Raw genomic sequence first — 14,654 nt, 5'->3', positions numbered from 1 at the left:
TTGAAGTCTTTGTGCAGGCAGTGTGAGAACCAGCTAGAACTGGTTATAGGGAAGTCCTTTCAGTATCAGGGACAGAGGTGACAGTCGCCCAGCGGGGAGGTGGAGCCAGCATTGTGGCAGGCAGGCACAGCCTCATTCACTATCAGGTGCTATCTCCTCCCACTTCCCTGGCAGCAGATGCTGCCTTTCATCCACGGGCTGACTCAGACAACCTCCTGGGGCTCTGCAGCCCCTGTCACCCTCAAACCAGACAGTCAATCCACAAGCAGGCCCAGGCACTCTGGGCCAGGCTCACCAGCCAATCACACGCCAGGCACAAATTACACAAATATGGCAACTTCTCAAAGTGGCACTTCTAGACTAGACACAACCATGCCGCATACACCATTACGCAGCATTCAATCTCACGAGTTCGCACATATCAAACACGACCCTGCACTCCCCACACATCAGGAACTACCATGGGCATACATATTCCCCATTCATTCCTATTGGAGGGCAGGTCACTCACCACACATACACAGAGAGCACACGCACTTTACACTGTACCACAGTGAAAAAGTGCGCAAAGGCCTAAAATCACCAACACCAGGTTCTAGAAACAGGCTAGGAAAAAGCAAAAAGTTTCGGGGTGAACCTGCCAAAAGGGCCAGGTCCAACAGGGCTCCTGGCCAACTATCATTGGAGGACCAATCACACCACGGGTTACCCGTCTCATGGTTTTCAACTACCATTCTCAAGTTTTCTCCTGCCCTTCCCTCGTCTAAGATCAGACTTATCTGTCGTCTTCCCAAGCCTGAATGACAAGCTAGAAAGGCTCTGTCCTGCTGGTTCCTCTTTTCTATTTCTCTAACTGGTACCAGGTGCAGTGGTACCAGGTGCCTGGCAAATTAGGAGATACAGAAAACAATTGGTCCTATAGGCAAGGATAAACAATACTCGATATTGAATTCACATCAACCACAGTTGGTATACAAGAGAGAGAGGGGGAGAGACAATTAGACACCTTACAATGAAGATGACTCGATTCTTTATATTTATTTTAACAAAAAATGCATTTGCATACAATCAATGCTTTTAGGTTGCCCCTTTAAGTACATGAGTGAAAGTGCTCGTAGGAGTGCTCAAGTGATGTTAAAGAAGAGGAAAAAGAAATATAAAGAATCGAGTCATCTTCATTGTACAGTGTTTTTCCTTTCTTTCGCTTACATATCAATTGCGGTTGATGTAAATACAATATTGAGTGTTGTTTCAGATCCTTGCCAATAGGACCAATTGTTTTCTGTATCATATTGCACCCAGGCCCTCTGGCTGTTTTTGGGTTACCCCATTAGTTTGTAAGGGAAATTAGGGATATTAGGAGGGCTTATAAGTGCCTTGAGTATGAGTGGTGGGCACATGTGTCTGAAGAGCAATAGTAAGTAGTAATAAGTGTGTAACTGAAACACATCAGCACATGGTAACAGAAGTGTGCCCTCACTTAAAGAGGTTGCAGGAAGAATGTACTCTTTTTTAAGGAGTTAATATAACTTTACGTCGACTATCAGGCAAATGGAGTGGTGAGGCTCACTAGGCTTCGGTTTGACTACAAATCATTTACCATTTTCCTTTCCTTCCTGCTCTTCCCTCTTGCTCACTCGCTCTGTTTCTCTATTTCATCATCATCCTCATACTCTCTCTCACCCACTCCATCTTTCTTTCCCTTAGTTCCCCTTCTCTCTACCCCTTCTCTTTTTTTCTCTCTCTTAAACATTGGCCCTTTCTTTTTCTTTCACACACACCTACTCTCTTCTTTTCTCTGTCTTTCTCACTCTTTGAAGGTGTATTCTAGAGTGTAGAACCAGTGTGTTCCTCACTAACACATGGTTACAGTTAGTTGTGTGGTACTGGTGAAGCTCTGCTTGCCTGCACTGTTGTGCTGATAAGCACAGATAACATGATGAAAGTGCATCCATGAGACGGTGGAGCCTCTGCTGAGCTAGTACATCCCTCTGCGCCATCTTGTTTTATTTCTAGCATTTTTCTTTGTTGTTCCTTTGCCATGCATGGTGCTTGCTAGCTGTGGTCAATTGTGAGCCATATGTGCTTCTAAGATGTTGCCGTTTGTGTCCGCAACACACCAGGGCTGACGTACTTCATTCGAGAGAGCAAGGTCAACACACAAACTCCGAGACATGTCCCTTTTCTCGTGTGTACTTGTGACATTGTATTTGCTACCGTGTATCGTTCTGCTTTATGTTGTTTTGAATGTATGTAATTTTTGAAACCTTACTTGAAATCAAAGATACAAATCAGCCAGGCAGTGTGGGAAGAACCTCCATTTTGATTTTAATGTTTGTTTCATGCTTTGCAGACAGTAGTTTTTTGTGAATCCTGTTGCATCTGCATCACTACTGCATTGCATCGGTACCATGTCATTGTCACTCATCCTCACAACTTTTAAAGCTTTACGAACATTAGGTAGCCGTGGACACTTAGCTCGTTTAATTACTTTACAGCATCTAACATGTTAGCACTGCTAGAATGTACCCAAACGAGATTACCTTTCACATTGTGGCCTGATTGGTTAATTTTTATAATACTTTATTATACAGTGGGGCACTGTGTTAGGAATAGCGTTTTCTATTACTTTTAAATGTTTATATTAGAACTATATTTAAGATACACGAGATAGCAACTTTCTGTGTTCACAAAAGTGTGTATGAACACAAAAACTTGGCTGAGTAGTTATACTTTATTGTCACTGTGATAACTGTATTTAGACTCACCCTTCACACCCACTCTTTAGTTAAACTAGCCCATGTCTTCCCAGATAGTCAAGGATAATTAACTGACCACTAGTCACTGATTGTTAGCGCCCCAGAGAGACACCTTGCCTCTCTCTGTCTATTCTCTATCAAAAAGATGTACACAGAATCCCTTCTGAAGAAAAGTTATCTGCAAATTTTAATGAAAAGGAGACACGACTGTTCCCAAAGTAGGTAAAGGTTTTACATAGGCCTACCTAGTCAGAAGTACACACACGTACACACAAGCACACACACGCGCACACACACAGACACTCACACACATAATACAATCTTCGCAGAAATCCACTGGGTCTGAATAGTGATGATGATGCAAAAACCATACATTACCTCCTTTGTGACTGCCAAAGTAACATCATGGAGCCTGGAGAAGAGGACGTGTGAATGGCAGGAAGCCAGGCACCTCACGCTGCGGAGCCCTTTCTCCTTCTGCTCCCTTCAACACCGAAGAAGAGAAGAAAGAGTAAAGCATGAGAATCACATGAAATAGCTGTTCACATGGCTAATATATCCTCATGTTCTGTGCTCCTGATGACCCTCTACATAAAGCTATCCTGTCCCTCTTCTATCACTGGAGGCAGAATCAGCTTTTCCGTCCATTTATCCATAGGGAGTATTTGAGGCACTACAGAGTAACACACACATCTTCCCAGTCATTGCTTCTTCAGCCCGCACGTGGTAACAGACACCTCCAGCATTGATATTTACAAATGTATCTTTAGTATACACAAGGAACTCCCTATTATAGATTTATTTGGAAGTCTATCTATTGGTCAGAATTCTTTTCAAGAATATCCATATTAACTAAATTCAATTCTCATAACAATCCGAAGACTAATGTCACTTCAGGGGAGAGACGGAGCAGGGCCAACAAACACTTACTGCACAGAAGACAACATGTGGATCTGGTTCTTAAAAATGACTTAACTTTTGATCACCCCAAACAGGCATGTTAGAGGAGTCCGCATCATATCATATTGAACAAAATTCTGCAAGACCTTAAATCCTCGGGATGATAATATTGGCAACCCTGGTACCCTGGTACCCCAACACAGTGCGGAATAATATAGTGGATTCTATAAAATATCACGGTCAGGAATCTGATTTAGAGAGAGCAATCAGGTGTACATCAGGGTTACGTTTTTGATTTTGAGGGGCTAAATAGGTGTAGCCTGGCAAGTGTGACACAGATATGGCGTACAACCATATGCTGAAATACGGCATGTGAAAGACACATGGACCCACAATGTAGTGAGAGCTAGGGTGTTGTCAGCGGGACAGACCACAGTTCACGGCCATTTCTCCATCTATTATAAGGGGATTTTTGGTATCTACGTATATTGTTAAGGATAGTTTGTATTGTTTTTTGGGCTACCTTCCAGAGACTTTTCTCTTTGATTGAAAATGCTGTGTTTAGAGCAAAACTGCTTTTAAGCTTTCTATTATTTAAGAGTAAATCCTGGATTCATTAAAGCTGAATTGGAGGAATTTAGTTTTGCATGTTGCTAAAGGACCAGCACATCTTGGGGCAGGACAAGCCCCTTGAGCTGCCAGTGCGTCAATTTAAAAAAGATTTTTTTTGTTGAAAACCAAAAACTCAGGCTTCTCACATTGTGTGGTGGTAACATGCTTAATTTGCAATTCATGCACAGCGAGCATTGATAGTTCAAAAACACTCTTCTGCAAGTTCCAATCTTACAGTAACTGCACTATTACTACCTACATATTCTGCCCTCACTAACCCCCCCCCCCCATCCTGGAGTCCCTCCCACAATCTCTGTTCACCCCTGCCCCCTATATTACCTCCATGCCCCCAAATGTTCTTCCATTTCTTGGGGCAGCCTCTCGTCTTGTACACCACTTGCACCGGTCCAGTCCAGGTCTGCCTCCTAGTCACTTTCTACAGGCGTGGTAATGGCCCTTCATGCTCTTGCTATATTTCGTTTAACGACTCCAGCTGCGAGTCTCGACCAAATCTCTGTGTACCTGGGCCAATCCTGCTCCCCCTTTATCTCCAGGAGAGTAACCATTTAGCATCAAGAGGGATCTCCATCACCATAACCCTGGCGTTTTTTGCCGTCACTCTAGCCCAGTAGCCCCGCACCAGAAAACAGTCCCAATGGGTATGAAAAAATGTCCCATCTCTCCCACGGCCTCTCCTACACAACGAAGATTCCGCCCTATCTATTTTACATAATAGTGTAGAAAGTCCTTTGGAGTACTTTAAATTGGGCCAGCCTGAACTGCACCCTAATAGCTATTTCCCGAGAGTACTTGGAGTCCTCGCCCAATCGTCATCCTTGAATTCACCTGGGTCTTCTTCCCATGCCGACCTTAGGGGGCCCAACGGGTCAGGGGAATTGTTCATTAGTCAGTATCTGATCCTCTAGTGGTGAGGACTCGAGTATCTGCTCGCCCTCCAACAGATGGCAGCACAGGGCATGTCCTAGATGCAAAAGCTGGAAGTGCTCAGACTCCGCCAAATTATACTCCCCCTGTAAATCCTCAAATTTTATGTAGGCTTGGTTCCTCCAGACATCTCCCAAATGTTCTATGCCAATGAGCTTCCATTTTCGGAATCCCTCCAATCCTCCTACCTCTGACAGTTGTTTGCTGCACCAGAGCTGTTTCAGACCAGTAAGTTTCCCCTTCCAGCCCAGAAACCCGGCATCCTTCCATATGTCAACTATTGTCTGTCTATGGTGTGGCCTGCATCTGTTTCCTGTTGTTCCGTAAAGAAGGTCCTCATTTTCACCCCGCCCCATGGATGCCCTAGCCACTCTATACGTAGGGGCTTGATAATTATCAAATACCCATTCGTTAATGACCAGGAGTTGGGAGGATCAGTAATACTTCAAAATATCAGTGCAGCACTTTTAATATGGGAAAAAGTGACAGACTGGCGGTGCAAGGGGCTTTTAAATAAGCCCCATGTGTTTTAAAGCAGCAAATGTAACTGTTATAATGCATCACATTTTTGCTGCGGAAACGAACATAGGGAAGACACTCTGCTCCCATAATGTTGTTTTGTGATGGTCTGGTTTCATTCTCACTTAGACCACCGTAGGTGAGAGCCCTGTGCGCCCTCTGTGTCAATGATCTCATGACTTCCCCGCTTCTGTCCCTTCTCGACCCACTTGACAAAACACGTCTTGGTCTGACCACTCAGGGTCTCCTCCTCTATGCCTTGACCTGCATGGTGCGCTGTATGTAAAAGGTAGGCCATGTACTGGTGTCCTGATAGTGAAATACTACCAATTTCGTTTTCACTATTGAAAGGCTATCTTGCCCATAGGACAGAATGGGGAATGCTTTGTAACATTTTACAAGCATATCTTCCCTTAGGGATAAGTTAGAACGATGGAGTTTAGCATCTCTGAACTCAGGATTTAATATCACATATTTTAGTAAAGATGGTTTTTCAATTGTGTGTTTGAAAACTCCACTTTTAGAAAGAGGCTATTTTCTTGTTCAACCTTCCTGTGTGCCTCTGCCTGTTTGTGGATTGACTGTCTGGCTTTGGAGTGACAGGGGGTGGGGAGGTACAGTAGCTCCAGGAGTCTGGATGAGTCAGCGCTAGGCTGAATAGGCGTGACCTGCATTTGGAGTGGTGGGAGGAGTAGCACCTGTACCTGAATAGGGCTGTGCCTGCCTTCCACAATGCTGGCTCCTCCCCCTGTGGTGTGCCTGGGGCCAAGGCTCACACCGACAATGGATGTTGTTGTGCACTTGCAGAGTGCCCCAGAACTAGTTTGAACTGAGCTCAGAGCCCCTTGCACAAAGAGAACAGAGACATATTGGGGTACACGTATTATACCTAAAATCCCTGAACTTTAGATCATTCCTAGAATTCAAGAGGAACCTTTGCCAAGGAGAAGAGCTGGAGAGACTGAGGAGAAGTACTGCCCTTGCTGTTCTGGCAAGGAAAGGAGAAGGACGTTGCTGTGTGCTGTGTCCCCTGCTTGAAGGAGATCTCCAAGGGCCTGAAGTGTGCTGGCCTCCTATTCTGAAGTCTCAGGGACACAAAGACTTCACCACCAGCTCCCCTGAACTCTGTTGCTGTGAGTCCTAGCCTGCCAAGAGGTGCCTGTGCCAGTTTTGGGCCTTTGGAGTTGTTGCTGCTGTTTGGGAGCTGGAAGAAAGAAGAAACGTGAAGAACTGCTAAAATTGATGCATCGCTCTTCTTGCAGCTGTTTTCTTGACGCATCTCCACGGCACAAGAAGAATTTCCATTCAGCGCCTGTCGCCACTGCAAGAATCGCTGCATCAAGGGATCGCGGCTGAAGAGGACCAACATAGCGTGGCTCAACGCCCCCACATCGATCGCCGCCGCATCCCGGATTTCCACGCATCGTACCTGTGCGGCCCGCTTTCCCGAAGCATCATCGGAGAACCGTCACTAAGAATCGACGCACCACTCCCCATACAGACCGGATTCGATGCAACTCGTCCTCTGCGTGTCTCAGAACTGTTGCATCGCCTCCCCAAGATCTCAGGAGTGTCACATCTCTTTGTTTTCCGGGGCTGGTTGGCTTTTGGAACTTTGACGCATCTCAGGTACTTTTGTGAAAAGTCACGCATCCATAGTTTTCTATGGTACAAGTTCTTGAAAACTTTTGAAAATCATATTTTTTACTGTGCATGTTGGATTTTTGTTGTTTTGGTCTTGTTTAGTTTAGATAATGATACTTTATTTTACTTTACTGGTGTGGTGTCCTTTTGTGGTGTTTTCACTGCGTTACTGTGAGTGTTGGTACAAATACTTTACACATTGCCGTTGGGATAAGCCTGTCTGCTCGTGCCAAGCTACCGAGGGGGTGAGCAGGGGTTATCTAAAGTGTGTTTCCCCCTCACCCTGACTAGAAGCAAGGGTCCATATTTGGACAAAGGTACCTACCTCTGCCAACTAGAGACCCCCATTTCTAACAGCATACAACCCGAAGGCCAGAGGGAAAAAAGGAAAACTAAAGCGACAAGTACAAAACTCAAGAAGGACCCGATCAATCTTCACCACAACATCCTCATTCCCATCTCTCTCGCAACCTGAGGACCCATCCTGTAGCTCTGGCAGTCCATGTGCCTCTAGACTCCAGTGTTCCAGTGGGCACTACATGGCGGTTGCTCATTTGTGGTTGTTGGGAGTTTTGTTGGCTAATACTCTTTAGGTACCTCAAACATATAAGTTCTCTAAATGATGCCACCAAAAACTTAAAGAAAGGGTCCCATGTTGTTTCAAAATACAGTGTCATTAGAAATTGAAAGTGTTATCTGTTCCAAGCTTAAATAAAGCCATATTGTTTTGTAATCAGTCATGAAACACTGGTACCTTCCTTTTCTCCAAAACGTGTTTTGCTGCCAATAATGCAGTAACTATTGCTTATCCCTCTGCAGTTTTACAGATGCCTGTGTATGGTAGTAGTATGTATAATACAAATCTGGGGATTTCTATTTTGAAAATGACGTCAATGGCATTTATGATTTTGCACCAGTAACCAGCTGCATGGGTATTCCTATGATAAACGTGTCCACGGGCCCTCCCCGGTGCATCCTCTTCAACAGGGCGGCTACTCGCTTGTTGTCCCTGTCATGAAGCTTTACCGAGGGTGTGGTATCGGTTAGTAACCAGTTTCACTGCTGCTTCCTTTAACAATGATACATGTGACGTGTTGTATTTTCAAATATGAATCAGCTCATTTCATATCTGTGAAGTTTCATCCCAACTTTCTCTCACCTACGCTGTTTCATTGGGGCTCTCTCCAAAAAATGGCCTAGAATATCTCGGATATTAAACACTTTTCGTCGTCCTTCAAAAGCACCCACTTCTCGAAGGACGTGATATGTCGGCGGCTGCCTCTCTTAACTGTGGTGGCATCCCCCAAAGCCAAACTTGCCATTAATAGAACCTTTGCATTCTCTGAAAGCATGAATTCAGACCTGAGGTCAGCAAAGTCTTTAATTTCTTCTTCGTTAAACAGGTCCCTTATTATAATGAAGCAGCTTGAGTTCAAGCCAGGAATGCCTATGTTTTGTGTTGTGGACCAGCCTTTCTTCAACAACACAGAAAGTGTTGCCCTGGTAAAGGAGAACATTCCCATTCACAGTAAATGAGTCAATGCCTTGGATGAAGTTGAAGGTGCCAAATCTTATCCAACACTTTATGTGATTTTGTATTGCATAGAACATGAACTTGTTATGCTGTTTTGCACTGGGCTCAGCAAGAACAAAACCCATTAGCAAGACATATATGCATAACAGGTAAAAGATTTGAACTGTGCTGCAATGTTATAAAATCACAGATCCATGGTATATTTTTCTCAAATATCCTTTTGTAATTTTTATTACGTGTAAACTTAGAAGATAGGGCGTGGCTAGACGAGTGATACAGAAGGAAGTCCAGAGGTCGCTTCAACTTGGCGCAATCATGAATGAGGTCCTAACCACCCTCTCCACTCAAGCCCCTCCTGCAATAGTTTTTCACAACCGGAGGGGGCGAGCCTGGAGCGCGATCAGGGACGCTCAACTTTGATGTTCGATTACTAAGCGCATGGGGGTGAGAGTAAATGGAGAAGAGCAGATATATAATATGTACTCTTACAAATAGCTACACTTTAATCTGCCTCAAAAGAAATGTAGATACAAATTCACTTTAACAAGCCATATGAGGGAATTTTACCTCTGTTCCACTATGAATAAAATGGACAAATCTATTTCAATGGCCTCTGTGTTGGGAGGCAATACCTGCCAGGGGAATATAGTGTTTTACTTTCGCTCACCAGTCCTTGTGATGAAGACACTTCAAGGCATCGATCAGCCCCTGTTCTGGGTGAGAAAAAGGCCTGATCTCGATGGATTCTGGATTGTCCAAATCAGCATCAGACTCTCGAGAAGTCAGGGAATTAGCTGGCAGGGAATGAGCTGTATGGAGAGTGAAAACAAATAAATGTCACATAAATGCTGTAAAAATTAAAAACACAGACGTTTTGCACATGAACTCTTGAATCAGATGTTCTATGTTTACTTACTGTAGGACTTACCACTAGCACTATCTGAGTGCTTGCCCCGCCTAATGGCCTATCCCTTCCCAACTGGTCTTTCCTTGCTGCTCTGATTTCGGAGGTAAGCCTACTATGGTAACTTATGTAGGGGTTGCACTTTATTAGACATACCTCTACTTACATCCCTTTATAAGATAATTACGAAAGGCGATGTTCAAGGTCATGGGACATCAGGCTGCAGTTTAAATAAGCACTGGCAAAGCAATCAGGTCTGGCCTAATGTGTTAACACATGTAAAATAGGCATTCACAAATGCTGTTTACATGCACTGCATACACAAATGCTATTTGTTATGTAAAAGCCTTCACTATTGGCTTGGCCAAAACTTTGAAAAAAGCAGGAAAAAAGACTGCTTTCTGTATTGCATGCATATATGAGTCAAAGAATTGAATGTGGCAAATAGCGGCATTATTGAATGTGATTTTCAGATGTAAAATAATCTCTCATGCATTCCAATTGAAGCACTTCCTGGAAGGTGGAATGATACACTTAATAGCCAGTTGCATGGGTTGAGAGGGTAATATTCATCTGGATGGAGCCAAAGTCCACTTTGTTTATGTATTAAATAATTGATAACAATACATCAAGCAGACATTGAGAATGGAAAGCAAATTATGCAGCAATGAAAGAAAAATGTTGTTTTACACAGAAGAGCAGAAATATAATTTTATAAAAACTGTCCTATCAACCTCCGAAGTAAAATAGTTTCTAAAATAAGCACTTACAAGGCTGTACTCCGCAAAAATAAGCTTAGATAAACACACGTTTTGTAATAATAGGATTCTATTGTTGGTTAATACATCCCTATGACATATTAAACCTGGCCTTCAACTTCAGGATCCCCCTGTCTTCACACTATCAGGCCTCTGGATTCTTCTTTTTCCACTAAGAACCTGCGCCTTGAGACCCTCACGGGTGAGTAGCGCGCTTTATAAACCCCTGATTGATTGTTTGAACAAGCTCTGCTGAACAGCATGGAGCATAATGGTCAGTAGCAGCTAATACCGGACAGGGGTTGGGAAGGGAGTGGGGGGACGAAAAAAGATTTTTAAAAGACCCCCAAAAAACACTTACCTTTGAGGGCCAGCCGCCGCCTCTACTATGTCCTCTTCTTCCTGACTTCGATCCCGCAGCAGGATGCAGGAAGAACCCGGCTCCCAGCCTCCCAATAGCCAATCACAACACTGCAATGCAGCATTGTGATTGATTTGAGCACCGTGGATCGGCGCCCAGCCATGGAATGGGGGCCTGTGCATGTTCTCCACGCAGAATGTAATGCAGGCTGCATGAAGAAGATGCAAATGCACATGAATGTTTGGCCGGCCAGACAGTCATGTGCACTTAGCATTGGGCAAACGACTCCTCGCCTGCTCCTCTGTAGTCGGAGCAGCCCCGCCCCAAACGCAAAGATGCAATAGAAGGAAACATAAAATGATAATAACGCGAGTTATTATCATTTTATGTTTCCTTTAATTCACTGCTGCGAAGCAGTGGGGTGATGCTTATCCACCTTAGCAGGGAAGTTGCCACTGAAATGCACCTGTCTCACAATGTCATTAAGACTTGTCTTACAGCACAAATGGCTGGAATTAAAACTGCAGAGAAATTCACATAAGGTGACCTTGAAGTCATAAATCCATTTACTTCTCCATACTAGTCCATGCAACCAAGTGATTTTACACAGGGCTACATCTCACAAAAGGAGTAAAGACAGGGAGATTCAAGTAAGATGAGCCTCCATCTGAGTGTGTGATCATTCACAAACACTTCTCTGACACTTTCCCATCCAGGAAATGGACAGAGTGGGAAGCAGAACGGAACACTCCCAGACGTCGAAGGATGTAGCAAACAAGAAAAAAGAAATAGTTTTACAAAAAAAATGCTATTTCACGGAGGAGCTGGACTTCATTCAACAGGGACAATTTTTATGCATTGGGATATTCAAATGCAAAAAACGAAAGAGAGTCTGTGACGTGCCTTTATCAAGGTTACGCCTGCAAAGCTGTGACGGGTGCAACATTCCAGGCTTAAACTGGGTAAAGTTTGTGAATTCATGAAATGCGCTGAACTGCTGCCAAGTAGGATCAAAAGTCTCTAGCCATAGTTTATAGCATTTCTTTGTGAATCGGTCAATGATGTATTTTACGTGTGTTGCCACAAGGAGGCGCCTTACAATACAAAATAGACGTTTTTAACAAGACCTCTAATATATTTCGGCCTCTTCTAAACTCTGCCCTCTTAACAACCGCTGGTTTTAGACCACAAACATGAATGTTCATTAAATAGTTCAAGGATTTATTTACGACTTTATAATGAGGAGTGAAACATAAAAGGAAATATTTGCTCCGTCTGTTTGTATTACTTTTAAGTATGTAATGTAACCTGTGTGTTTCTTCCTGCAGACAAAAAGTGAAATCGTTACCTTTTAAACATCTCACTACAAGAATCAGCACCTGAACGTTGACCAGTTACGTTCTGTAAAGTTTTTGGTTTGGTGTTGCACTCTGCGTGCAGCGATAGTGATACCTTTGATCTGTATGAGCTGTACACAATTTAGTTTTCTAAAATTTGCAGATTATGGACCTGACGGTAATTTAGCTGCAAATCCATATTTATGCGGACACTGGTGTTGGCTCCAGGGAGGATGAGATGGTGACAAAGGCATCCCTTGGGAGGCAGGTGCAGTAATGGCCTGCACGTGCCTTTAGAGGACATGCGAACGCTCAGTGTTCACCGAGATAAGTGCACCAAAGTGCAAACCTAGACATGGCGCCTGATGCATCATTTGGGCCCTTGGTTAAATCCTTCTGGAGGTGCTGGGGGATGCAGGACACAACACAAGACAATGCAAATCACGTCAAGGGATAATGATCACAATAGCCAGACAAAGAAAGTTAACACATTTACGAGAAGCTCAAGTAGGAGTCAAATAATTATGTTTAACCTCGAGTGAGTTCAATGCTCCACCAGGCCCTTCTACTGTAAGCCCAGTAGGTCTTTGTGGTATAAGATGATGTGGGGCGTGTCCGGTGAAAGCTTAGCATCGCTGGCTTGGGCAGGAGAAGTGCTCTCCAGCAGGTTCTTTGTTGGGACACATCAGCTTTTGTGCTGTGAGGGTTAACTGACTGTCTTTCTCTTGGTCAGAATGTCTACATCCACATGCTGATGGTACCTATGAAGACGCTCATGTTTACTCATTTGCTCGTGAATCTTGTGGTTCAACTTCTGCAAGACATGGGGACAAGATCGTGGCTGCTAAACACTTAAGGACTTGTGATGCTAGTTATCAGAAAGGTACTAAAGCAGCCATTCAAGGTCAGATTCTGTTCAGAGCAGCAAGCTACTGGAAGGGGACACTTATGGATTATCTCTCATGTTAAATCACAAATTCAAATGAACTTTTTCTCACAATGGTTCTGGCAAGTGATATAAAAAGCATTTTAAGCACTATTGGGAAGAGAGGACTCAGCATCAAGGGAACTTGTTGACTTCCTATCAAGCCTATAGACTGAACACATCCTGGCTTCTCAGCCAGGCAGTTTGGGGTTGTTTGTCCTTAGCATCCATGTGTACGACAAATATGCACTTGTCACAACAGGAAATCTTTCACTGGTAATTATAAATGTTCAAGTTTTACTAAAAAGGGAATTAATTTACTGCATTATGCTATGTTCATAACATTTACTCTTTGCTCATGTATAGTTGCTACGTGTATTTTAATATCTCTTATAAGAATTTTACATAAGCTTTGCAGTAGATTAGCTTCAAATAAACCGCTAAAAAGGTGATGGAAGGACGCTTGCAAAAAGTCTAACTACTGGCAATCGCTCGCATAGCATTCCAACTCATCATTCTTTTGCCCAAAATGCCACCTCGGATTCGACCCAGTCATTTGTTAATCAGTCTTAGTCCTGCTCCTACAGAAACAGTCCAGCCCAAACTGTCAAGGCAGGTTCTCTATGAACCGGAACCAAAAAGACCAGCCTCAGCATGATAGGGACTCTTTAGTCTGGTGTGGCTTGGTTTCAGTGGCACAGTGAGCAAGGTACCTTCGTCTGGGTATACCATTATAAAAATAATGCCTACTATTTCTACTGTGTGCTCTGATGGGGAAAAGGTAATCAGGGAACCCACTGAAACCCTGTATCTCTGACAGCAGCTGTAGAATTTCTGTTATGTTCCAAACAATAACTCTCTCTGGGAGATTCAGTAGAAACTTGTGGGAGATCACTTCTACCACTCAAGCCGGTAAGTTGTTATACTGCAATTGCTTGAGGACGAGAGATATTCTAGCAGGTGTGGTCAGGACGTATTCCTAACACACAAAAGAACTGAAGACAGAAGAAGACTCACATCTGTAGTGAGATGATTGCAGGTTTAGAGCCCTATTTAGAGTTGGGCAGACTGCATACTCCAACAAAACGTGGAGGATATTCCGTCCACCAATTTACAAGTGCATCTTGTTTTACTTTTATTATGGCAGATAGGACATCTGCCGCAATCTGTGACGAAGTATACCGTCACCCAAATTCTAAGTAGAGCCCTTAACTATATGAGGGTTTTGGCTCTAATGCAGATGAATGAGCATTGTTAGCAGATGCCCTTTTGGTAAGGTTATTTTACATATGCTTCAAGGTGGTGGATAACCCTAGTGCTTGGCAGGGCAAATCTGTGATTGTGCTAGTGACTGGCCCAGTCTACTATTCCCTTCCTCATTATAACAGTACATACTGAAGATCTGGTGAAAATTGACACACTGCCACAAACTTCACATTACATAAAATGTGCTCTC

The 14,654-nt window shown here is 43.6% G+C and overlaps 1 protein-coding gene across 2 annotated transcripts in view; it reads right to left on the bottom strand.

The window, feature by feature from the left end:
• TOGARAM2 (TOG array regulator of axonemal microtubules 2) overlaps positions 1 to 14,654 on the bottom strand; it is a 315,487-nt gene that overhangs the window by 130,449 nt on the left and 170,384 nt on the right. For both annotated transcript variants that reach the window (XM_078647517.1, XM_078647518.1), the window contains 2 exons: positions 9,581 to 9,722; positions 3,138 to 3,243 (listed from right to left, as the gene is read on the bottom strand). In XM_078647517.1, the coding sequence (XP_078503643.1) occupies positions 3,138 to 3,243; positions 9,581 to 9,722 (248 nt within the window). The remainder of the gene's footprint in view (positions 1 to 3,137; positions 3,244 to 9,580; positions 9,723 to 14,654) is intronic.

The sequence above is a fragment of the Lissotriton helveticus genome, chromosome 6 (genome assembly GCF_964261635.1).
Source record: "Lissotriton helveticus chromosome 6, aLisHel1.1, whole genome shotgun sequence".
Lineage (NCBI taxonomy): Eukaryota > Metazoa > Chordata > Amphibia > Caudata > Salamandridae > Lissotriton > Lissotriton helveticus.
Note: the sequence above shows the minus strand (reverse complement) of the source record. Positions and strands in the feature narration are given on the sequence as shown.